This window comes from Crocodylus porosus, unplaced genomic scaffold (assembly GCF_001723895.1).
Source record: "Crocodylus porosus isolate Cpor-Errol unplaced genomic scaffold, CroPor_comp1, whole genome shotgun sequence".
Lineage (NCBI taxonomy): Eukaryota > Metazoa > Chordata > Crocodylia > Crocodylidae > Crocodylus > Crocodylus porosus.
Genome location: NW_017728948.1, coordinates 75,195,791 through 75,222,157, shown reverse-complemented (window position 1 = coordinate 75,222,157; position 26,367 = coordinate 75,195,791). Strand labels below are relative to the sequence as shown.

General features: G+C 46.2%; 1 protein-coding gene across 6 annotated transcripts in view; it reads right to left on the bottom strand.

Moving 5' to 3' along the window:
• FAM13A (family with sequence similarity 13 member A) overlaps positions 1 to 26,367 on the bottom strand; it is a 236,904-nt gene that overhangs the window by 62,718 nt on the left and 147,819 nt on the right. The window contains exons 1-2 of one of the 6 annotated variants that reach the window (XM_019552865.1): positions 12,894 to 12,970; positions 12,423 to 12,726 (exon numbers count right to left, since the gene is read on the bottom strand). The exons of 3 other annotated variants lie outside the window; for them this stretch is intronic. In XM_019552865.1, coding sequence (XP_019408410.1) covers positions 12,423 to 12,496 — 74 coding nt within the window. In that variant the 5' untranslated portion in view covers positions 12,497 to 12,726; positions 12,894 to 12,970. Of the gene's footprint in view, positions 1 to 12,422; positions 12,727 to 12,893; positions 13,066 to 26,367 lie in introns of those variants that run through there. 2 more of the 6 variants (XM_019552866.1, XM_019552867.1) reach the window with 2 other exon arrangements.

Sequence of the window (26,367 nt, the reverse complement as noted above, 5' to 3'; positions counted from 1 at the left end):
ATATTTACACAAGTATGTATTTGCCCCCAGATGTTTTTGCAAAGCAAACCAGAGGAAAGCCTGGTTAGAGACAAAACTGCAGCCATATAGCTTTAGAGCTACAATATTTCATAGGCTAACTTATTTCAGATGCACCCCAATTTTTATCCCAACATTCTCTACCATTTTACATATGCAGCTTCACTAGTAAGTAGCAGCCTCTGGGTTGACGGGTGGCAAGCTAATCATCACATAGCCCAGTTGCTGGAAAAAGGGAGGTTCTGAACAATAATGCTGGGATCATACTTTAAACCTTGATAAAAAAGTGCTATAGGACCTTGGATGCCCAGGCAGAGCAGGTTACATCCATTTTTAAGGTACTTCCAGAAAGCATTCTTCCCCCCAAAAAATATGGCAATCTATTCATTTACTCTATATCAGAAGTTGGAGAAGGGTCTAAGCCAGGGGTTGGCAACCTATGGCCCATAGGCCAAATCTGGGCTGCAAAGAAGTTTGATCCTGCCTGTGAAACTGACCTGGCTCTGGAGAATTAGAGGTACACAGCTGTGCCATGCTACCCACCTTCTCTGTAGCCCCTCCTGCAGCTTTCTCTTGCCTGTGCTTACCCTTGGTCCAGAATTAGCCCCTCTCCATTGCCACTGGGGATGGAAATCAGCATCAAGGGTAAGGGCAGGGTCAGAAACAGACACCTGTGGCAGCAAAAACAGGCCGAGCTCTGATCTAAGCCATGACCAGAATTGAATCATGAGTTACTTGTACCTTAAGCACTTCCCCAAATGGACATCAGACCACTAAGCCGCCCCTTGTAATCATTTATGGAGTATAAATCTTGATTGTATTTAAAGTTTTAATAAAAAAAAATATTTCTCAGCTTGATGCTACAAAGTAACATCTACCTATGTTTACAGTATGCACCCAGGCAGGAAATACTGATTGTTGACAGAATTAGGAACAGCACAGCATGCAAGAGATTTTGAAACATTTTCTGTAATGCTGTGAAAAATTAGAAGAGCTATATTTTAAAATAGCAAGCCAAAAAAAAATAAGTTGAGATGCACACTACAAAGGGTCTTTTTCTAATTGTGACGCCATCAAAGTAGGATAGAAATCGAATTTAAATTTTTTTACATCAGCCCCTGATCCTGTGTTGACACTAGGGGTTGGAGTGTTGTTGTAGCTCTGATGGTCCAGGAAACACACAGCAAGCAAAGAGGTGTTTGTTTTGGGGGGGATTTTTTTTTTTTTTGATCAATTGAGAAGTTGGAAGAGATGTTAGATAAGCTTGCCGGAAAGGACAAAGTTTATACAATCTCTCTCCCAACTGTTCAGGTGGTTCAATAAAAGATACTACCCCCCTCCAACAAACCCCAACAGCAGCAACACACACATTTTGCTGTTGACAGAAGGGGCAAGTCCCCATGAATGCATATGTGCAGGGGCACGCATTTCCTGCAGGACATATAGCAGCAGCACATATTTGTGCCACCGCTATTTGTACAGGGGCATGCCCAGGGACAAGTGTTCCAGTGTGCAAAGGAACCCAGGTGGGGTATGGTAGATTGGGGCCAGTATCTGTGCTGGCTCCAACAGCCTTAGCTGGATCCTGGAGGCCTCCTGGGGCAGCAGGTACCTGGGGCAGTGGTGCCAAGACTACAGTTCAAAGCCTGGTGGCATCACTGCTATGTGAACCACCTTGCTTTTGAGGTGCTGCAACCCGCATGTGCATGCTTGTGGGGACATGCCCCAAAAAAATATTTTCCAAAAACGAGAGCAAAATACAGCCACTGCCAAGTGAAGCGAACCACTTTGCATCAGAGTAGAGAGTGGCTCTACATAGCAAGAACTGCTTCACACCTTTAAAAATACCACCTTAAAGAAAATGGTTGAAGTCTTTAAGAAGCCTTAAATAAGTTTACTGGGAGAACACCAGTGCTGTGCAACTCCTTTTGGGGTAAGCAGACACATGACCTTTTCAGAAAGAAAGCAATACTTAACACTTGGCACTGTAAATGCAAGGCAGCTGTTTGCAGAGGGACAAGAGGAGAGAGAAATTCTGAACTTTACTTCCTATACATTCTAAATTTCTTTGGTGCTCAGCAGAGCATTTATTCATTAGAGCTGCCCATCACATATGCTAATCCTGCCGTTAGCTAGGTGACATAGCAAGGAAAAAAAAGACACACAGAGGTTTGGTTGTATGTTATGGATTTTTCCATTTCCACCTTCCAGTTTGGCTTTATACTGTATTTACAGACAAAAGGATGTGAATTTGAGGAGAACAGGAGTTCTTTTACAGTTATCAGTTATCTTTTACATTGCTGTTCAATGCCGTGGTTGAGCTAGTGACTGGGGAAAAACAGACTCCCTAGTTGTTACACAGAGCTGCACAAAATTAGGGCGTGGAATAGAAAATGCATGGAACTTACAGCCTATCCAAGCCATGCCCTTGCTGCTAAAGATAGACTATTTTTAGTCTTGATCATTCATCTTTAATCATCCTGACTGCTAAAGTAATAATATTATTGAGGCATTCATGTTCCTATTGAGCTAATAAAAAATATATATTATTTGTCAGACTAGGAAATGGCAAATAACATTCCTTCTAGTACAACACACATGGGACTTTTTAAAGGATTTTTAAAGACAGATCTTTCTTACAAAATTTACACAAGCCATCCATACTGAATGTTGTGGTGTCTATAAGGTATGAAACAATCACTGATAATGATTTCAGAATGCAAACAAGCAAAAACAAAATCCTTTTCAATATAATTTAGACAGAAGTTAAGGTCCAGGAAGGGAAGAGAACAAACAAAACCTTCCTGAAATGTACTGTTTATGTATTCAAGGACTCTGAAACCAAGAGGAGGTTCTTTATTTTGAGACTTGGTGTATACATACAGTCTCTCTCTTTCTCTATTGTTTTATGAAGATGGCATATCTGAAAAAACTTTTGAATACTTCATAAAATGAAGAGGTGGAGGTGTTATTCACAATACCTTACTAAACTGTGTCATTGCTTTTCTCATGCCTGTGTAAGGATGGACTCTATTGACTCCCCAAAGTTGTTCCCATCATCATATGGAGAGTTCTCTAGGTCTTGTTGTGTCCCCAGCTGAAAGCCAGACATTCACAGGCATATGCGTCTCTGAATAGCTATCTTAAAAGCTATCTTAAAAGCCCTTCTGCCATAGGAAAACTGCAGATAGCTGAGTAATGTGTAGGGCTTCCCCTCCCCCATCAATTCCTCATTCTGGACCTTGGAAGGCCTTTCCAGGGCTTGAACAGGTACTTGGTTGTCTGGATTGGTAGTTCTGATACACAAAACATTCACTGCCAGCTGAAATGTTGTCTTGGGGCCCAGGACCAGAACACGTGGCCACAGGGCCTGGTGGGGGAGGGGGGCATGTGCCCCCCAGATCTGTGCACAGGGCAGGTTGCCCACTTAGGGCTCAGGCTCCCTGCTCTGCTGCCTTCCCCTTGGGGCCTCCAGAGTCCAGAGGGTGGGACCTGCTGCAGCAGGGCAGAGCAGGGAAGCTCGATGCTGCTGCCTTGAGCCCCATGCTGCCATGGCAAGGCACCCCCTGCCCACCCAGATGCAGCAAAAGGTACAACTGCCCACCACTGCCGCCAGGTGGGCAGGGGGTGCCTCTCCATGGTGGAACTTGGCTCACAGCTGTGGCCCTGAAATTCCCCATCCTGCTCTGCCCTGTCCTGCTAGTCCCACTCAGTGGGTCGTAGAGGCCTAAGGGGGAGGGCAGCAGGGCAGGGAGCTTGAGCCCACAGCAGGCAGTCCACATCTACCCCCCCTTCCCCGGACTGTCTCTGCTCCGGCTGTGCCATCCACAGGGGAGGGGGAGCCAGGCTCTGTCCCATGGGTGGCAGCCAGGGCTTGAGTGCAGCTGTGGAGGGGCAGGGGGTTGCAGACCCAGGTCCCTGGCCCCATAGCTTTGGCACCTGGGGCCCTCCTCTGGCAGAGCTGGGAGGGTGGGGAATGAGGAATTTGCAGGGGTTTAAAAATCAGAGAACTTTCAATTTTTAAAACAGAGAAAGTCAGGATACATGATAATGAGCAAGAACTGCCTCTGCAATGTGCTCATCTTCCACTCTGGCAGACTGCATGGATACCAGACAGCAGAGTCCTTCTGCACATGGTCTCTCTGTTGTATGCCCCTTCAGTGCAGCAAATGCCACGCATCCATTGTTTTTGGTACCGATGTTCCCACCATGAACCAGGGACACCCAGATCCTGTTTAGCTTAATAAAGTTGGATCACAATATGCATGTATGCATGCCAGAACTGATTTAGAGCTATCTACCAACTCCTGGAACAGTATAACAAGCTAACTTTTCTGTGCTTTGTCAAGGAGGTAGCTCTATAAAAGGAACAGGGCTTGGAAAGTATCCTTATTGACTTTTTAAAAAATATTTCTTTTTAAAAAATATCACTTTTTTATATGCATTAAGTATCAACATCTCTTCTCTCCACCACCCATCTCCTAGTCCTGAAACGCTATTATGAAATTCATTTTGCTTTCCTACTCCATATCACCTCTCCAAAGGTAAACACAATGTTTACTTGCTTAGATAAAGTAGCTGTAGAATTGTTAAAATGTACTTTGACTCAAATGTCAATATTTTGCATTCGAGATGAAGGACCCAGACATCAGCAGGGATATGCCTGCATAGCCAAGGTCATGTTTTCCTGCTGCCTTCTTATGGCCCATATCTGTTTGTTCTGTTCCCAAAAAGTCAGATAAAAAGAAAGGCTCTTTTTCTACTCTATTGCAGTTCTAAAAGTTATTTTGGACTTCAAAAGAAATCAATTATTTCTAGTTCTAACACTGTATTTGTGGACTTAGATTGTTGTTGGTACTTTTTAAAAAGACAAAGAGCTACAGAAAGCCTGAAGTATCAGTACTGTATCAGTCCACTCATCATGATATCCAATCATTCAGAACATGCATGTCAGCATAATTCACCTGGATAAAAGGTAGCAACATGGTTTTTTTTCCCTTCTCTTTGGTACATCTGTACATATCCCTTAATGAAATTTCAGAAACTGAATTTTTGATGGCATAGTGGTATTTAACAGATTACCTCCCTCAAAAATTCTTTAACATTAATTGTAAAGCAGGAATAGCAGTTGGAAAAGGATGCAAAAGTAACTCCTGATGATGCTTGAACATTCATTCGCTTTCTTAATCCAACTTTTTATTCATAGTTTCAGACAAGTGGGCAAAAAAGACCATTGATGCCTATAAGAAACTCTAGACAATTTTAAGGTTTTATAGAAGAGATCAAACTTTGAAGTGACCAAGGGCCACATGTGGCACTGGCATCCAGCCCAGGCCATAAACTACATACCATGTAGGCTGCATGCTGTAGAGGCAGTTCCTCCCTGGGATCCTCCTCATTGCATGTGCTGGGCCCACAGCACATGGCTCTCCACCACATGGGCTGCACATGGACTTCTGGTGCCTCCCTCAATGTGCAGCTGCCAGAAACGGCTCTGGGGGGCCTGCAGGCTGCCTATTAACCCTGGGTCACAAGTTACCTTAGCAATCATAGGGAGGTGCTTGATGAAAAAAACAAAGGTTGAAGTATAGCAACTGGTTTAAACACAGCAACTGATAATCAGAGGACTGGTAGGACTCTGCTTCCTTTACAGCAATATTAGGGAATACAAGTCTAGACTAGTGTCCTAACAGTGCTGTTGCAGCATATGCCATGGTCACCACTAAAAATCAATACTGACCATCTGTTAACAAGTGGTACCAGTTTTTTTTCTTACTCCAAATATAGAGGGGTGTGAAAATACTGTACTTCCAAAAGTGCTACATAGTAATTGATTATTGGCAAGTACTTAAGTGACCACTGCTCCTCATGAGATAGTTTGTTTTTATACACCCATTTTCTAGACTTAGGAAAAAAGAGGTGGGGGGGGAGAACCCTCCCCCAACTACCCCGAAGATCAGTTTCCATGTTCAACCAGCATTAGAAACATGATACATGTGTAGCTTCTCTCTTCTCAATGGCTTCAATTCAATATTATACCTAAGCATGTTTCTAACTTCCAGTACGCAAGTAATCCCACTGGAATCAATTTGGATTTATGTTTTTAAGCAGTTTGCCAACTGGGACTAATACAGCAAACTATTAGACACCTGTTCAATAAATAGATCTATTTCTTCCCAAATGATGCCTCATAAATAAACTGAAAGTCCTTAGCAATATTTTGGCAGTTGATTGGTACTGACTTAGAGAAAACGCTATCTTCTGCAACATGAGTTATTTTTCTGAAGCTTTATTAACGAAGTGCTGAATTAGCTGGACCCTGACTAGGCTTGTGGGATTACAGTATGAAGTGGTCCAACTGCAGGCTCCTGAAAATGGAGGATGACCCCTTAACCCAGTATTTCCATTTTAGAATTTAAACAAGACTTACATCCAGCCTCTGCTTTGTGCTAAGCACACACTAACATAAAGAAATCTAATTCAATGTGTTTTTATAAAATAGTGAAATATGATGTGCAGGATGAGTATGTCCTACTTGTGAGGAAAAAAAAGTATTATTCAGGTAACCTATATATCTCAACAAGGCTTATGCAGCAGTACCAACTCCATAATGGGAGGCCATTCTCTTTCAATCCTAGGAAATCCAAAACATGGTATATGCACACAACATTTAGACTACCTCTACATGGTCAGCTGCAGGCAATCCTTGAACATATTACCTTGTCCTCACAAATCTGGCTACAAGACTGTTAATCACAGAAGGTACAGTTCATGAGATTCTTTAGACCTCAGATAAAGGTGCGTAACTTTAGGTTGCTTATCTTCATCGCTTACGGAGTTTTCAAGTTCTGGGGTGTTATTTGGGACATGCAGTGCTGTTTCTTATACATGGGTTGTTTGTTATTTATTGCACAATGTTCTAAACCTTCCTGGATAAGGCAGGATATAAATTTAAACGACAACAATTTCTTTTAGCATAGGTTTGCTGTATATTTTGCCTCTTATTTCTAAACAGCAGCCTGGAATCAGATGTTATAAAAACACAACTAGAAAAGAAGAATGGAACTTCCTTTTCACTGCAAACTATGGTCTGGACTTACATTTCAATTAATGTCCCTGTTGAAACATGTTCTAGTATATTTTCTTTTCACTATTTTATTATATTACTAGCAAGTTCATCCTTTCTAAGATGTAGTAAGTGTTATTCAAGCTGAGGTTGTTTTTTTAAAGATTTAAATTAGTTGGGGTTTATGATACAAGTCAGGACAGCTTCTTGTTTTTTTATTTGTGGTTTGGCAATGTTCCTCAGTAGGATAACTCCCAAACAAAAAAAAAAAAAAAAAGGGTCACAGACGTAGGAGATATGGTTCCAAGTGTGTACCAGTCAAAATTGCACCCTCTCTCAGAATTTAGAACTGGCAAGTTGCTCAACATACATGAACTTGTTGCATAACAATGGAGAAAAACTGCTACTAGGAAGCTACAGAGATTTTTGTTTTGGAACTGTTTGAAGATCTTGACTGCTATCAAAGGAAGGTGTGGAGGAGCTTAGTATTTCATCAAGAAGAAAAAAAAAATCTAGATTTCTCCCATAAACAGCTGGGATTAGTGAATGTACAATATTGCACACAGTGACAAACAGCTGAAACCAAGATGCTATATTTACTGCAATATATATCACTTCCATAAACTGATCACTGTAGAGATAAACTTACTTGGTGAAAAAAAAAAAAAAAAAGTTTAATGAACATTAAGAACCTCAGGGTTTGGGATCCAACTCCCATTGAAGATACGGGGAAGATTCCCAAGATAGGCACTGAGTCACAGCCCCCAAGAAAGAAAGGCTAATCTAAAGCATCAGGCATGGGACCTGGAGTCCTAAAGTTTGGATTGTATTTCTGGTTCTGTTACAGACTTTGCCTGTGATCTTGGAAATATGCACAAACACAAACCAACTCACAACTACCTGTAAAACAAACCAGCTATAATTGCAAGATCTCTCTAAGAGGAGACAGAGAGAGAAGTGTAAAACTTATTTTGGCAATGTTTAGAAAGCACTTTTAAGTTCCTCTACAGGAAGTCTGAAGAACTAGTATGATCGCGTTTGGCTTATTTACAATAGAACTTTCCAAACAGCTCCTCACTGCTTTGAGAAATAAAAGCTAATACAGTGGAAAGACTACAGTACCAACAGGAAGAACAGCCTCTAGAACAAAAATGGCTTTCCCTACCTAATACACTGTATTCATTCAAATACAATCAACGGAGGGGGGGGGGGAAAAAGGCTCATCTTGGATTTGAGTACTGGCTGAGGCAGGCAGTTGTTGCAGTCCCAGCTCTGGGGCCAGGGCAGTAGCAGAAGCCAAACTGCTGTCTGCCCCATATCAGGGTAGTGTAGGGAAAGAGATGTGTGGTGGGAGGTACCCACAGAAGACTGTACATTTGGGGGGCCACATGCAAGAGACCTGCGGTGTGTGGCTTGTGGGGAGTGCAGGGGAGACTATGCAGCCGGATACTTACCTTGTGCCCCAGCCCTGACCTGACCTGGCCTGGCCTAGCCCAGGGGTGCTGCCATTGCTTCTGGCTGGCCAGGCTGGGCCAGCCCAGGGCCAGGGACACCACCAGTGTTGCCCCAGATCCACTACTGATGTTAAGTGGCATGGGGCCAAATGGCTGAGGGGCAAAGGTTGAAGGGAAAGCAGCAGGTGGGCAAAAGGCCAAGGGAGGGGCAGGTAGCAGTGTGGGCAAGTGGCTGGGAGGGCACACAGCAGGGGGGCAGGTGCAGGCACAGGGGGCAGGGGGTGGAGGTCTGGTTGCTTGCCCCCACACCGCTGCTTTCCCTGCTACAGTGGTAGATGAGGGACAAGTTTAAGAAATTAATTTAACATGACCCCTTAATAATTAGGTTCTATACATGGAAAATAATAAGAAATTGTCCATGTACAGAATGTAATTATTGCGGGACTGTCTTAAATTCAAACTCATCTTGGATTTGGGTAAATACAATACATTGTACTTATAAAAACAGAGAAGGTAAATACAAAAGGCTTAGTGCTGACTGCAAATGACAATTAGTCCGCATGACCAATTGCTGCTGTACAGGTTGGAAAACATCAAGGTCCATTTTCAGTTAATGCTCAGAGGAGCCTAAAACAACATTCAGAATGGTTTCCTTATTCCTTACATCAAGGGTTTTCAACCTTTTTAAATAAGTGTACCCTCAGTGGCCATCTTTTTAATAAGTGTGCCCTCCTGGGGTGGCAAGTGACTGGACGCAGAGCGTCTGTGTGGCCCTGCTCCTGCTCCGCTCCAGCCCTGCTCCTGTGAGGCAGCAGCGCAGGGTGGTGGCGCTCTGTCCCCGCCCACCCCCACATACTCTCTGGGACCTTTCGAAGTGACCCCAGGGGTATGCATACCACCAGTTGACAACCCCTGCCTTACGTCAACTAATTTAATTTAGCCAAGAGTAAAAAACACTTGAGGCTACAAGGTTACAAAAATGCTGTATAATGACATGCAGGGCATTCTTATCCACCACCTTCATGCAAGACATGTCAGGGACATTTTTGTGAAAGCTGCCATAGTAATGCAATAATGAACTTTTTAAAGGGTTTGGGCAACATGATACATATGGTTCTGGAGTGCCAGGGGCTCTCAGCATTCCACCTCAGCTTTTACTGTAGTCTTGGCACTCATATTGCATCTATTCCTCACTAAGACGGTATGCCCCATCACATGCCGTTCCTCAGATGACAAGATAGACAGGTAAATGGTACACATATGCATTTGATAGATGGATCGACAGAAATGATCTATCACATAACATCTTACCACATCCAAGAAGAGTCAATAACTCAATATACAACCTACTTTAAGTGATCAGAACTGCTCAATAACAGCATTTTCCTTGGCTAGACGAACCATGTGGAAATACTGAATTATTACTGTCTGTATTACAGCACCTCCTGAGCCCAGTTGACAGGGGCCCCACTGCGATGGGTATGGGCACAAATGTATAAGTCTGTGTAAGTAAAAACTTACATCCCATGTGGTTCTGACAGGATGCAGGCCTTAGGGCAGAGGTCCATCTGAACACATCTGACTGCAGGACTGGGGCCCAGCATTAGGTTGTTGCTGTAAATGCATCTGTTTCCCAAGACAGCCAGGAGGTAGAAGCTTACTCCATAGGTGCTCTCCAGCTTTAGACTGCACAGCAGCACTTGGGTCAATAAATTGGCTGTCAGCTAAGCCAATGGGAGCTCTATGCTCAGGAATCTGAGGCTTTGCCTTCATTGCTAAAAAAGGTAAGTTTTTGCTGCAAGGTAACTAACCCATTTTGGCCAGGCTGCTGTAAATTCTTGGAGAAGGAAAGGCTCTGTAGTTTCACCATGAGATAAACCAGGCAAGATCATCCACAGTTGGGAGATGGGTGCTGGCCCCACCTAGATACCTCACCATAAACATTTTAAATGCTTCGTCTCCTCCAGGATTGTATAGAGGGAGAGCTGATACAAGATAATCATCTCACCGTAAAAAAACCACAATACCCCCCTCCCACCCTCCTTACTTTTCCAACATATGCCTTTTGTCCCCACAGCAAAGATAACATAAGAAAAAGAAAAAAGACTGGCTAAAAAACTTCAGAGAGAAAAAAAATAGCATGATCCCTAAACTCATGTTGGGAAGGGGGCTCTCAGGACTACATGGTGATTTGCCATTAGATCAGAAGTAGAGTAGGAAATGTAGAAATAAAGGAAATTGTTTATACATTTTCTGGTGTCTATTCTATTATTTTAACTACAAAGCTCAAATGATTCTACAACACATGCAGTTTAATCAGAGAGCAAGAGAGAGAAGCTTCCTTTAAAAAAAAACCCACAACACAACTTTAGTATATTATTGTGCAAATACCATGCATTTCTCATGATCTCAAGTAAATTATTTCAACAACAAAATAAGGAACATAACCAAAGCAGTTCAATAAAAGAGACTTCCCTAGAGGAGAATATACTTAGTCAAGAGACTGCAATAAACTGCAAACAACAGGCACCTGGTTCTGACAAGCAACTGCAATGCTCAGCACCTCCCAGAGAGAAAAAGGGTGGAGAAATCTGGGGATACAGAACCTTAAAATGGAAATGTGTACAGTAACTAACTCTTGTTGAAGACCTAGAGACAGTATTTCTATTTCTCTGCAGTCATCAACATGGAAGCCTCTGGACTGCATTACTGCAAAACAGAGTTCCTCCACATCTACCTGCAGAGGACTAATTCACCTTGTTCCACCTTATACCAAGATGATAAGGTTTTGACAACAAATTCAGCTACTGTTTCTGATTGGAACATTGCACCCCCCCCTCCCCCAAAAGCCACCAACTGAGGCAGAAACTTCACATCATTTGTTAAAACACAATACTATTAGGTCATTAGTGCTGTGCTGAAAAAACATTAAAATGACTAATCTACTGTTTACTTTATGTAAAGATAAATATTCCCCATATTTTTTAAAGATGTTAAGGGGGAGGGAAACCCAGTATCTAGAAAACCAAAGACAGCAGCTCGTAAAAATGTTCAATGACACAACAGAGAATTGTTTTTCACTAGGTTGCATATTTCCACTTAATGCCCCCCCAACAAAAAACCCCCAAACCCATAGCTGCTGTTTACCCAGTACTGTTCTGATACAAGCATGCAATGAAATCACTGGTAAGCAGATGCAAACCTGGATGCAAAGAAATCATAACAGCTTTTCTCTGACAAGCCAATCTTCCTTGTTTCTAAGGCCATTTTAAAGAAAGACTGCTCCTGACATGTCTGGGTGAATATATGTGGAGCATCAGGTCACCTCTAGCTGTCTTCATTACTGTACTATAGTCCTCCATCACAGTAAAGTGATGGGAAACACCTACCTAACTCAGCTTCAGAGACACTATCAAAAGCACAGAGCTGTAATTCTCAACCAGGGTGCTGCAATGTGTAGCACTGTTATTTTATACAAATGATTCACAAGATAGACCCAGAGATTTTGCATACAATGAACCGATGCTAACCTGCTGTGGCCTCTTCTCAACTCTGCCCCACAAGAAATGCTGTAATATTTTGTCATCATCAAAAAACAAGGGAAAACTAAGCATTGGCATGTTCTGATGGGAGACTCAGGTCTCCACAGACTGAGACCCAATGGCACAGAGGGTATAAGTGCCTCTTAGAAGTAAATGGACCTATATCCCTTCAAATATCTCCATAGCTTCAACACAGCCCCTCCTCTGCCACAGAGGACGGGGACATCTTAGTAAGCATTAAAACAGGAATGCACAAAGGAAGACCCTTTCCTCCCTAGCCAGATACACTGACCCCCTCATCTAATCTACAAGCCTGGCTACAGGCCACCTGAAGATGCAAACCTGCTCCTGGGCTGGCACGCTCCGCAGGACTCCCAGACATGGAGCTTTTTGCTGATAAATCTTCCCAGGCGCATCTCTTAGCAAGGCAGTGAGCCTGGCTGGGAGCTGACACTGGGGTTCCCAGCACCAAGCAGAACAGAAAAACTACGCCGAATGTCTCTCAGGGCAAAGAGGGAAAAAAGCTCTAATTGTACCCTGATGCCTCCATCCGGGAGAAGCGGGAAACTCGTGAAACTATGAAACCAGGCCAGAACTGGTCAGGATCCAGGTCATAAGTGTGCAGCAGAAGGACAGAAGATGAGGGCTGGAAAGGAGCGCGGGAGCTCAGCTAGTGCAACCCCCTGATCAAAGCAGGACCAGCCCCAGCCAGACCGTCCCAGCCAGGGCTTTGTCTACCGCGGGGCTTCCAAGGCTGGAGACGCCAGCAGCTCCCTGGGCAGCTTGAGCAGGGGCCGCGAGGGGAGGCGGTACCTTTGCAGAGGCAGGATCTCGCAAGCCATCCTGGACAGGCGGGGGCAGGCGGCCGCAAGGAAAGGCTGGCTGCGGGCGGGCACAAGAGAGCTCCGCGCGCCGAGCGTGCCCCGGACTCTGCGCTCCCACCCCGCGTTCCCGGGAAGCAGCTGAAGGCTTCAGCCAATCAGAGCGAGCCGCCGCCTGTCCTCCCCCCTCCTCCGGCCTGCGGGGCTCCACGCCGCTGCCCAGCCCTCCAGGGGCCCTGCAGCCAATGGGCGGCCGCGCAGCCGCTTTCCGAGGCTGGGGGGGCGGGTTCCAGCGGGGCCCCGCGTTCCAGCAGGGGACTGGGGTCGTGGAATCCTCTGGGCGTCACAGCGCGGGGCGGGGCTTGGCCTGCACTGCTCCCGGCCCCGCCCGCTGGGAGCCGCACGGCGGCCACGGACCTGCTTTCGAGCCGAGGCAGCCTCGCCCCGCGTGGGGTTGCTGACCAGGCGGGGAGGCTGCGCGTGTGTGGTGTTGCCTTCCAGCCCTGCTCCGCTCTGACTCTGAGGCAGAAACACCCTTGCCATCTAACTGCATACAGCACCTAGTTGGGGTCCGCCCACCTCTCTCCGGGTCTAAATGCAGATCATAAATAATGACCATCCAGAGGCAGTGCATGTAATGCCAACCGGATTAGAGCCTGCCAGCTCTCGAGGCAAAAGAAATGGATAGGAAATGACAGTCCCCAACCAAAAGGATTTACAGTCTACAAATGTCCTCTGAAAAATGCCATCTCATTCTTCTTCTAAAGAGCTCAACCCCAGGGCTAAAAGGAGTGCTCATACTTCGCACTGAGACAGGTGAATAATGTCAGTTATATCAACGTTAGCTGTAGACAGACAAAGTGATCAAAATATGGGGTGATGGGGCAGGGGCAGGGAAGGCATCAGATGCTGGTAATCTCACATCAGATACTCCATGATAGCTATTTCACACGTCTTGGTAAGTGGAAGCTAAACCTCAGTAATTGTTCACCTAGAGGTTTAACTTTCCCACTATAGCTTCCATTTACTATAGGATAGGGATACATACCAAACAGATCCTGCAGAGCACCTGATGTATAGTCAGCTCCCACTCCCTTTTACCTTGTTACCATTTGCTCATGTGTCCATACTGTTAGATGTAGTCTATACTAGAAAAGGTTTGCTGGTATAGCTATAACAGTGTATCTCTAAAGGCAAACCCACCTAGGGTAATCACAGCCAGTAAGAGTGATATTGCCAGCTTAATTTACCCAGGGTCCTCAAATGAAGCAAGCTATTTCAGGGTGCATACATGTTTGCTGGTAAGGCACTGGAAAATATTGTTTCTCCAAACTGACACTACTACATCAGCAAAAGTTTCTTGTATAGACCTGCTATTAGAAACAAAGGAAATGCTGCCTACCTAAGCAAGATGCCAAAGGTACATCTTTTCTAGATAACACACTGAGACAATTTAACCACAAAACATAGCCTCCTGCCTGTTTACACTAATCTATTACCTAATAAGAAACTTGTGTTATGACTTTCTCATCCTGAATTAGAATAGCAAACTAAGCACCAAGATAGTTAGCCAGGTTAGTCTGAAGACAGGCAGAAGGTAGTGGGTGGCACCTTAGAGAGAAACTTGCAGAGAGGCAAAGGCAGACAAGGGTAAATCCAATAGCTTTTATTAGACCAACTTAAATAGTTGGAAAAAATTCTTCTTAGCAACTTTTTGGGCACACATGCCCTTCGTCAGGCTGAGGAAGCATTTGCAGAGAGGTATAAGCTTTTGTAAGCAACACCTAATACCATAGCATATGGTAGGTCGCTGCCTCTATAAAAGCTCATGCCTCTCTGAACCAGTTGGTCTATAAGGTGCCACCTTGCCCTACTTTCTGCCTGTCAACAAATTAGCCTGGTACAGCTCCATGGTGCAACTATTGATATGTCAACACTGCAACCCCAGCACTCACACGTTGTTAGCTGCACAACACCACAGCTTTACCCTTACCTTATTTGTTGTGCTTTATTTAGTATGATGAAGCCTTGGCTGGGGCCTCTGGGAATTGACATGATATAAATAAATAGTTTACACTATTTATTTAGTGTAGGCACCTGGGTACAGTCTGCATGAGGTGGATCAGAGTACCCAGGAACTGTACATATCAAGTGGTTGAAGGAGAGGAAATGGTAACAGCAGAGTTTGTTTTTACTGATGTTCTCAATGTGATATTTCTGATGCTCCAAGGCTGCTCTGAAATGATGGGTGCCACCCTGACCCTTAACTTGTATGTTCCATGATAAAGAAAAAGGCAAATACCAGTTAGTTGGGTAGGAGGGAGAGAGGAGGGGAGAAAGGGGTAATATCATTAGCCAGTATCTCTGCAACACTGAAGCCTTGGGAAATGAGTCATATAAAACCTACAACAAGATCCAGTAGCAAAAGTTTCCAGGAATATTGAGGAACATATTCAGAATTCTTAGGGGGTGGGGAGGGGGAGTCTGGTACCACCTAGTTATCCAGTGACCATGAATTCCCCCCAGAACAACCACTTCCCACAGCTGCTGCACCTAGAATTAGAAAAAAAATATGCAGAAAAAGCACTATTGTGGGGAAATGAACAATTTGGCTCAGCAGATAGGAAAGCTGCTGTCTGCCATTTTTTGCACTGAAAAAAGGGAAAGAACTTCCGACTGAAGGAAGGCATGGGGCACCTTCCTAGACAATTACTTCTATCAGAGTGCCTTAGATGCTAACACTTCACTAATCTATTGAAGAGAGGAGGCAACCTGTGGGGTGCATGTCACAAGTGCCATGAGCAATCTGTCTATGGCACATGGCAGATCAGCACAGTGGCTGATGGGGTAGGAAGCAGAAACCAGAGGAGCAAATCATATAAGGGAAGTGGATTTGGAGTGGCACTCAGAGAGGGTCCAGTTAAATTGTGGCACATCTACCAAAAAGACTGGCTCCTACTGCTCTTTTGGATAATTCCAAAACAGCAATTCAACGAGTCTTGTAACATGGATTTAACATGGACATTGGAAGCATCAGCCTTAAGTCCCAGAGGAGCTAGTCACAGGCTGAAAGGAAGCAGTGGCCAAAGTACATTAAGTACATGTTTAAAGCTCCCATGCAGATGAAGGTCACATGAATTAGTCATGAGCACTGTCAGCTCCTTTAAGAACCAGAAAACTTTCACAGATTAGCAGAGATTTACTAGATTTCAGACAAGGATCTCTAAAACCTGCTCATCCTGGTCCCTCTCAGCAGGAGATGGGAGAGTTTATGTTTAAAAATCCAAGCCTGACCAAAACAATGGACTGTCATGCAGATGTGCTCTTAGGACCTAGACATGGAGCTGGGATAGGGAAAGGAGGTAGATAAACTGTGAAGTGGCTCTGCCTTAGTGGGTTAAGCTATTTGTTTAATGCTTGCTACCGTTAAAAGGCATTATCAGTGCTCTGTGAATTGTGTCAGAGCAAGTGCTCTGTTGCACAAGTCTATACCACCCATGTCATAAGAAAGGTCCTTTTTTAAAAACAGCAGCACCCTCTGCCACCTCAGATCCAGAGGGAAGCTATCTGACCTTTATCTCAATTAAGTAACTGGTAGCGACACAGAAATCTTTATGGCTTTTATGTTAAAATAAATGTATGTTTTTAACAAATGTAAGAGAGAGACGTTAATTTTCTATATACTATTATCATTTAGTATTCTTTTAAAAAACATCTTGAATATTTTTCTGACTTGCTATCAAAGTCAATGACTCCTTCGTACTAGGCAGTTCTTTGAATAACCAGTATTGCTTTATTCCATTTCTGTAAAACTAAGTATTGTTATCCAGATGCTAAGTCAGCTAAAATAAATTGGCTCCTATATTTTAAAAAGGACTTTTCTGCATGGAGAAAAACCAACAACACCCCATGTGGAATAGGTATCGCTGACTAGCTAAAGTGCGTGGACCTAAACAATATAAAGGCGTCACTAGTGCAGAAGCAGAGCCTACAAGGATGGTGAGTGAATGAATAATATGTATGTGTTTACCTTTGAGCTAATTTGAAGTAACTTCCCACTGGCTTCCGTATGCAGACAAGCTCTAAGATTCTGCTAAAATCCAGTGCACAGACTTTCCAGATAGAAAGTCTAACACCACGGAAAGTCAAAACATCAAGTCTAACACAAGGTTTCATAGCTCATCTTTCCCCACATATCCATTGGTAAGAAAGTGTAATGTCTATTAAATTCAGGCAGATTAAAAATGGGAAAAGTTGTCCTTTCACTAGAAGCCCGGTTTCCCAAGGTCTTAATTATTTCTGGAGTAGCAGCAGCAGCCACGGTAATTCTAGGCTGGGAGATGTAGAGAAGGGTAACATCAGTCTCAAAGGCCAATACTCCCTGCTGTTCCAAACTGGGGTAAATCCCACCAGGGCAAGCTCTGCTTTATACAAGTGCAGCACATCTAGGCTAGTCTTTTGAACCCCTATGGCAGAATGCTACCTCTGTCTCTCCTCAAAAACTCTGCTATGTGACAATTTAGTTAACATGGTCCCTGCAGAGGGCAGACATCCCATCTCTTTAGGTAACCCTGAGTTGGATACATTCCTGAGGGAGGGGGAAACCTGCTCCCTCTGCCTGTGTGACTGGTATCACATACCTGGGTGGGAGGCTTAGACTACCTATTATTCTAAGCAATGTCAGTCTACCCAGCAACCAGTGATGCATTTCAAATTGTTTGGCTGCCAGCCAACAGGTGCTGGCCTCCATTGGACCAGGTAAATGAGGAAATGAGATCATAAGGTCTATATAAGTTAAGTACTGCTCAGGAGGAGGGGTAGTGGCCATGGTGACAACTCAGAGAGGGAAGCTGGACCTTCTGAAACTTGCTCTCTCTCTTGAAAATCATGATCAATGAATTGCCTGCCTCCAGAGGGAATCTCCACCTGCCTCTGGATGATACTCGTAAGCTAACTAGATATATAGCTTGCAGTAACTCAGATGTGTGATCAGAGGCTACCTAGCCACCCTGTTTGCTCTATGGGATTTCGCTGATGTTGCTCTACCCTGTACCCTATTCCAAACCTACTCCTTGTAGCCAATAAAGTTCTCCTTTGTACCTAGTGTGGGAGACTTATTGGGAGTGGGTCTAGATTATGCCTTGGGATCCCCTTGGTTTGGCTGACTAAGGGAGACCACCACTATTTGTGCTTCAGACTGAGGGAAGCACCCCAAGTTCTTGAAGTGGTTCGAGTACCCTCAAGGGCTACTAGGCCTGTGTTTCCCAGAAGGCACATAGCCAGGATCAGTCCAGGCCCTGGGTGGTGGTGGCATTACTCCTAGGCTAGAGGGTGTGCTCCAGGAAGGGGTTGGCCAGTTGTGAGGTGCCCCCAGGGAGGCACTTGGAGCCTGGAAGGTGGTTGGGTGCACTGAGGTGGGTGGTTCAACACAGGAGCACCCCCTACTGGTTCCCCACACCCGTGTCACTGCATCAGTGTAGTTATACCAGTACAAAACTTACTACTCCAATGCTTTGTCAATATCTGAATGATTTTTCACTTCATCACATAGGCAACAGGTGATTTATTTATGTCACAACCCGTAACCTCTGCTTATTTCATCAGAAACAGCCAAAGAACTGAAATCTCATCTGGCAGCTATTTTCTTCCTTTCCCAATAATTAGCTGTCAAAGCGATAGGAGATTTGATCATAGATGTTTAGTCTAAAGCCAATATGCTACTTTTGCATGGGGAATATCTTCCATTTATGCTCTTTGGCATCTAAGAGACTGGTTCAGAGCTGGATGATTCTATTGAAAGCTCCTGCTTCTCTGAATCAGTTAGTCTGTAGGGATACCACACCGTCCCACTTTCTTTCTGATTGAGCAGGGCTGGCTACCTCTGTAGTCTTTTACAAAATTAAGACTGGAAAAACGCATATAAAAGGTGGGTATTGAATATCTCTTTCCATGTTAGTTGTCTGTCCTTGTTAAATTTATTTCCAAGTTTAGGCAAAATAAAATCTCTGATACAAGTTTTGTAGATCTCTCCAAGTTCTACTGTTCAGGCTGGCAAACCTCATTTGATAGCAGTGGCAGCACATTTCACCAACTGTTTGTTTTAATCATAGGGAACAAGCCTACATACCAATCTTCTCCAGACAGGGAAAAAAGTTTTCAGAAACTTAATATAAAAAGGACTTAGAGTGAAACAAAATTCCATTTCTACACCACATGCAACTCATGTGAAGAGAGATTATAGAAAGACTATAGGTGCTATAGAAATAAAAACTCTCCTGGATGGAAACAGTTTATTTTTTTGTATCTGTACAGCTCCTGTCATATTGTGAGTGCTATGGCCAAGGCCATAATATTCCAATGAGTTTGCAAAAGCTAGACACCTTAATCCAGAACAATATCCATATTTGAACAAATTGGCTTGTAATTTTTTTTACCATGATTTTGAAAAAAAACAAAAACAGTAGCTGAGACTATACATGAACCATTTCAACCCTCTGTATCTTATCCCCTCTAAAAACCCCTACAATATTTAGAGACTGAAGATACATCTGAAAAGGAAGAGTCATGTCAATCATTATTACGGCATTGCTTTCTCCTCTTTCATTCCTTTGAACACTGAACTGCACAGCAAGTATTTTTGTTTTCTCAGAGTATGAAAAGAAACAAGACAACAGAAGCTGCGAAGAGCATATCACTGGCAGGGAGGAGTGGGGCAGAGGATATAATTGATCTTGTTAATGGATTTTATGAAGATGTGGCTGTGTTAGCCCCTTGGAAAGCTTTACACAGCAGATATCCACTACTGCCCTTCAGTGTTACACAGACTGCAGTCCTACTGGAAGAAAATGAGGCTGTTCTGATGGAAACTCAAGTTATATGAAATGGTGAGGGTAGAGAGTTCTGTTCAGTGCTTCCTAAGCATTCCTCTCATATTTAATACATTATTTAGTAGTTTCTCCTTTGCAGAAACATGAGCTGTGAAAGCAGAGAGATAAGCTTCCCTAATCAGACTGCAGGTGAAATGTACATTCCCTTATGTATGTTACAAGGGAAAATATAATAATATTTAGACAACTTTGGAACCCCAACAATTTATGGATGCTGTAAGGGGGTGAAGAAAGCGCCGGGCTCGGGGAGCCCCGAGCCGACGCGACCCGGCGCGGCTCGTATGCCGTGGCTTATGGCGGGCAGCGGAAACTTACCTCCTGCAGAGACCCGGAAGCAGCAGGTGCCGGAGCGACCCGGACCAGCATAAGAAGAGCATCAGGTGTGGCGGATCCGGAAGCAGCGGGTGCCGGAGCCGACGCTGGTGGGAGCACTCTCTGGCGGATCCAAGCCGTTTGGAGGTGCAAGTTGGACCTTCTGGGGTAAGCAGGGCTCCCCAGCGGGGCTCAAAACCCAGGGAAACAGGCCCAGCAGGCTGAAGAGGGCTAAACGCCACGGGGAGCAGCAGGGACCCTGTACGGGTCGGAGCCGTAGCGGACAGTAGTGGGGTGGACGCAGGGGACGAAGGAGTTGCTGGTACATTTTTTCTTTTATCTTCGGGTGATGCAGGTGAAGCAGCCCGTCGTGGAGGGGGTGATTTCCCCACCCTTCGGCAGTCGAGGTAGCACTGGGGCCGGTGGTTGAGATTTGAAGCCAGCGGTACACCCTAGGTACCCTTAGCCGTGATTTTCTTTCCATTGACTTCACTGTGCTTTATTTTGGTGCTATCCTGGAGCATCATAAGTGGATGACCGATCCGGCTGGACGGTCCTACCCGGTGGATCGGGTGAGGGTGTAGGGGTGGAGGAGCCCTCAGAACCCAGGGACCCCAGAGAAGAGGAGAGTCTCATTTCCGGACTGTATGCGCCAAACCAACTGGACCAGTACAGATCAACATCCAAGTCATGGCAGGCGAGGCAGACGTGTACATTCATCCAAACCGGGGTGAGTCACTCTTTGTCTTTCTGGCAGCGGTCTCTAGTAGAGAGGTTGGGCCGACGGCGGCCAAAGACGTACCTAGCCTCTCTCACTAGTGGTGCATTGGCCGGGAACATGGCGAAGGCTTCCTAGGCCGGCCTAAAAGGCCTAGATGGAGCACCCATCAGGGATAGCCGGGGCTGAGCCCTGGCAACAAACCATGAGTTTACTAGCTCAGATACTGCAGCAACAACAACAGCAGTCCCTAAGACAAATGAGTATTCAGGAACACTTATTGCAACAGCAGACACAGGTGTCAAAGGGCCCATGGGACTTTAATGTGCCCAAGATGTCCAAGGAGGACGACATTGAAGCCTTTTTGGAGGCATTTGAGAGGGCGGCCATAGCTGCCGGGGTGGAAAGAGCAAGATGGGCCGGATATGTGGGGGTCTTATTGGTTGGACTGGCGCAAGCGGCATACCGTGCCTTGTCCCATAGTGATGCCCAAGATTATGACAAAGTTAAAACTGAGATCTTGAGTAAATTGGATGCTTATTCAAGAGTAAATTGGATGCTTTCAAGAGTAAATTGGATGCTTATCTCAAGAGTAAATTGGATGCTTATCTTCAAGAGTAAATTGGATGCTTATCTTGCTGGGATCCTATGACCCCAGCTGACTTCCTGCCCTTTGGGCAGGGGGCTGGACTCGATGATCTCCCGAGGTCCCTTCCAGCCCTAATGTCTATGAAATCTATGAAATCTTACAAAGACTAGATATCACCCCGGACCAGCACTGACAAGCCTTTTGGGAAAAGAAGTCTAGAGAGGAAAAAAATCCCCGGGTCCTGTGGCAGGGCCTGGCTGATAAAACGAACTAGTGGCTCCAACCTGAGGTCACGTCGAAAGATGAAATCTGCGACCACATAGTGCTGGAGCAGTTCCTGATCGACCTGGAGGACAACACGCAGCGACGGGTCAGGTGCCACGGCCCTACGTCATCCCGCCAAGCCCTCCAGCTAGCTGAACAATTTGACACGGCACAAGGGGAGTTACGATGCGACAGAGGTATGCGGGGACGGGACGCCCCGATAAAGGGAGATAAGGAGACCAAAGGGGATCGGAGGGTGGCTGCAACGGGCCCACTCTGTTTCCTCTGTGGAGTGAAAGGACACATAGCTCGGGTCTGCCCACAGAACACCAGAGGATGGACTGTGAAGGATCGCAGTAACTTTGAAGGTCCCCCGAGGGAAAAGGAGACTCTGGAAGGGGAACCCATGGAGTGTGGGGTGTGCGCCGGGGTGCCTCCCGCAGGGCAACCGCTACCGGAAGTGCGAGCATGGGTCGGGGGCCGCCCCCTTGTAGCAACAGTAGACACAGGCAATCTTTGGTGCGCCCTTCCATGATAGAGTGGAGACAAGCACCCCAGTGCCCTGGAATACACCTGGTCTGCTTACATAAATGAAAATCGTACTTCGAAAGGCGCCTGTTGGAGGTACGGGTGCAAGCGACATGTCGAAGAATGCTGGTGGGATTAAAGGAAAACATATTATACCCCATGATCTTGGGAAGAGACTGGCCCGAGATATTTGAGATCATTGCGAGATTCAACAATCCTGAGACCCCGCATGGGGGGCTGATGGGGACGGAGCCCGAGCCGACGGATGATGAGGAGTTAGAGAATCTCGCAAATAGCACCCAATTTTGGGAAGCCCAAGAGGCTGATGCCGAGCTTCGACCATTCAGAGGGGAAGATACTACGCAACAGGACCAGCAGGTAAGCCCCCCCGAAAGCTGGACTGCAGGCCCCCGGGTTGAAATAAGCCAGGGGCTGATGTACCGGATTAAATGGGGCAGGAATATCGGGGAGGAGATAGCTCAGCTGTTAATACCTAGCCCCTATAGGGAGCCTCTGTTACGACTGGTGCATAGGAACCTTCTTGGGGGGCATTTAGGAAAGCATAAAACTGAGGCCCGCCTGGCTCGATGGTGCTTCTGGCCACACATGTACGAGGATGTCAAGAACTTTTGTAAAGCATGTGAACTGTATCAAAGGGTGAGTCCTAATAAGCCCCTGAGGGTGCCCCTACACCCAGTGCCAGTGGTCAGGGAACCATTTTCTCGGCTAGCCCTGGATGTTATGGGCCCACTACCTCGTAGTACTGCAGGGCACCAGTTTGTGCTGGTTCTCACTGACTATGCCACCCGCTTCCTGGAGGCTATACCTCTAAGAACGGTTACGGGATCCAGGGTAGCAGAAGAGCTCATGAAGTGGTTGGCCAGATTTGGGATTCCCTGGGAGATAATGACGGACCAAGGGACGAACTTCATGTCCACGGTCCTAGTGGCCTTATGCAAGGTATTGCAGATACGCCACCTTAGGACAACAGTATATCACCCCCAATCCAATGGGTTAGTCGAGCGCTTTAATGGCACCCTAAAGGGGATGCTGCGCCGATGCACGCAGGTCGACCCCCGGAGATGGGATCTCATGGTACCACCCCTGCTTTTTGCTGTAAGAGATGCTCCTCAGGCATCGATGGGCTACTCCCCATTTGAGTTGGTCTTTGGACACCAACCGTGTGGCCTGTTGGACGTGGTGCGGGAGGGGTGGGAGACAGCCTTGACCTCAGGTAGGGGGGCGACAGAGCATGTCCAGAGCTTATAGGAACATCTTTGAATAGCTAGAGAGATGGCCCAGAACAACCTAGAGAGGGCCCAGCAGCAGCAAAAAGAAAGATACGATGTGAATACAAAGGAATGAGAACTGCGAGCAGGACAGAAGGTACTGGTGCTATTACCCAGCTCCAGCAGCAAATTCTTAACGTGGTGGCAGGGGCCGTTTACTGTAGTTAGGAAGGTAGGCCCCGTTGACTATGAGGTCCTATGGGAAGGTGTAAAGAAAGAAAAACAGATATATCATATCAACTTACTCAAGGAGTGGCAGGAGCCTCAAGGCCTCCTACTCTCCCCGGACTCTGGGTCCGAGGAACCCGGAATGCCAGTAAGGAATCAGCCTCAGGACCCCTTTGACGATCCCCGAGTCCCGGTGGGGAAGCAGTTGAGGACCCAGCAGTGGCAGCAGCTGCAGGCCCTGATACAGGAATTTCGGGATGTCTTCATGGACAGGCCAGGGAAAGTGAAGGGGGTAGAGCATAAGATCATAACGAAGGGAGATTAAGTAGTGAGAGAAAAGTGGCGTAGGATCCCCTATCACCGGTACCAACCTATCAAGGATGAGCTAAAAAAAATGCTAGCGCAAGGAATTATCACGCCCTCACGCAGCCCCTGGCGCAGTCCCTTGGTGGCGGTAACGAAGCCTGATGGAAGCTTATGGTTGTGTGGATTTCAGAAAACTGAATGCGTTAACCCAATTTGATGCCTTTCCTATGCCGCAAGTAAACGAATTAGTTGAATGCATAAGACAAGCTAAGTTCATCTCCACGTTGGACTTATCAAAAGGGTACTGGCAGATTCCATTAAGAAAGGAAGACCAACCAAAAACGGCCTTTGGTACACTGTGGGGCCTGTCTGAGTTTAAGAGGATGCCCTTCGGGCTAAATGGGGCCGCAGCCACATTCCAACGGCTAATTGATTGGGTACTTGCACCCCATCAAGAATACGCCGCGGCATATATATACAATATTGCCGTGTACACCGAGACTTGGGAACAACATATGAGAGCATTGAGAGCTGTCTTACTTGAGTTAAGACAAATGGGACTGACTGCCAACCCAAAGAAGTGCGCTTTAGGTAAGCAGGAAACCAAATATTTGGGTTTCCTGGTGGGGCAAGGGCGCGTGAAACCCTTGTGGGATAAGGTGGAAGCCATTAAGAACTACGAGGTGCCCTTGACCAAAAAACGAATGCGGGTGTTTCTGGGGCTGGCTAGCTACTATCGCCGGTTCATACCTCAATTTGCAGAAATCGCCAACCCCTTAGTTGAAACGATGAAGGGGCGAAAAGCCTACAAAATAGAGTGGAACGCAGAACGGTGAAAGGCCTTCGAGGAGCTAAAGCGAGTACTGTGCCAAGAGGCCGTGCTTCATACTCCTAATTTTGATGTGCCATTTACCCTACAGACAGACGCCTCAGCATATGCCCTAGGGGCAGTCCTGACCCAGGAGGTGGATGGAGTAGAGCGGCCCATCGTCTTTGCCAGCTGGAAACTGAATGACCATGAGAAAAGGTACTCCACGATCGAGAGAGAGTGCCTAGCGATCAGGTGGGGAATTGACTATTTTAGATATTATCTATTAGGACGTGAGTTCAGGTTACTGACGGATCATGTGCCTTTAAGGTGGCTAAACTCAGCCAAAACCGACAACGCGCGAATAATGAGGTGGGCATTGGCTCTCCAGCTATTTCAATTTTGGGTCAGCTACAAGCCTGGGAAAGTCAATACTGTAGCCGACTTCTTGTCAAGATATGGAGGGGTGCGTCCCAGTCCTGCCCCAGGGAGTTAGATGGCTGAACAGGGAGAAAACCAGAGGCAGAAAGATTACAATCGAGCCCTAGAAGCGCCTAGTGGCATCTTAAGGGGCGGGATATGTAAGGGGGTGAAGAAGGCACCGGGCTCGGGGAGCTCCGAGCCGACGCGACCCGGCGCGGCTCGTACGCCGCGGCTTATGGCGGGCGGCGGAAACTTACCTCCTGCAGAGACCCGGAAGCAGCAGGTGCCAGAGCGACCCAGACCGGCATAAGAAGAGCATCAGAGCAGCACAGGGTTGAGGCGGATCCGGAAGCAGCGGGTGCCGGAGCCGACGCCGGCGGGAGCGCTCTCCAGCAGATCCAAGCCATTTGGAGGTACGGTTGGACCTTCTGGGGTAAGCAGGGCTCCAAACCCAGGGAAACAGGCCCAGCAAGGCCAAAGAGGGCTAAACACCGCGGGGAGCACCCGGGACCCTGTACGGGCCGGAGCCGTAGTGGACGGCAACGGGGTGGACACCAGGGACGAAGGAGTCGCTGGTACATTTTTTCTTTTATCTTCGGGTGATGCAGGTGAAGCAGCCCGTCGTGGAGGGGGTGATTTCCCCACCCTTCGGCAGTCGAGGTAGCACTGGGGCCGGTGGTTGAGATTTGAAGCCAGCGGTACACCCTAGGTACCCTTAGCCGTGATTTTCTTTCCATTGACTTCACTGTGCTTTATTTTGGTGCTATCCTGGAGCATCATAAGTGGATGACCGATCCGGCTGGACAGTCCTACCTGGTGGATCGGGCGAGGGTGTAGGGGTGGAGGAGCCCTCAGAACCCAGGGACCCCAGAGAAGAGGAGAGTCTCATTTCCGGACAGTATATGCACCAAACCAACTGGACCAGTACAGATCAACATCCAAGTCGTGGCAGGCGAGGCAGACGCGTACGTTCATCCAAACCGGGGTGAGTCACTCTTTGTCTTCCCGGCAGCGGTCCCTAGTGGAGAGGTTGGGCTGGCGGCGGCCAAAGACATACCTAGCCTCTCTCACAGATGCTAACTCAGGATATTTGCATTTTTGTATAGGATGATTTGTGTATATAAAAGATAGTGATTAAATTTTAAAATTCTGGTGGAAAGCAGTCTCCATGTGC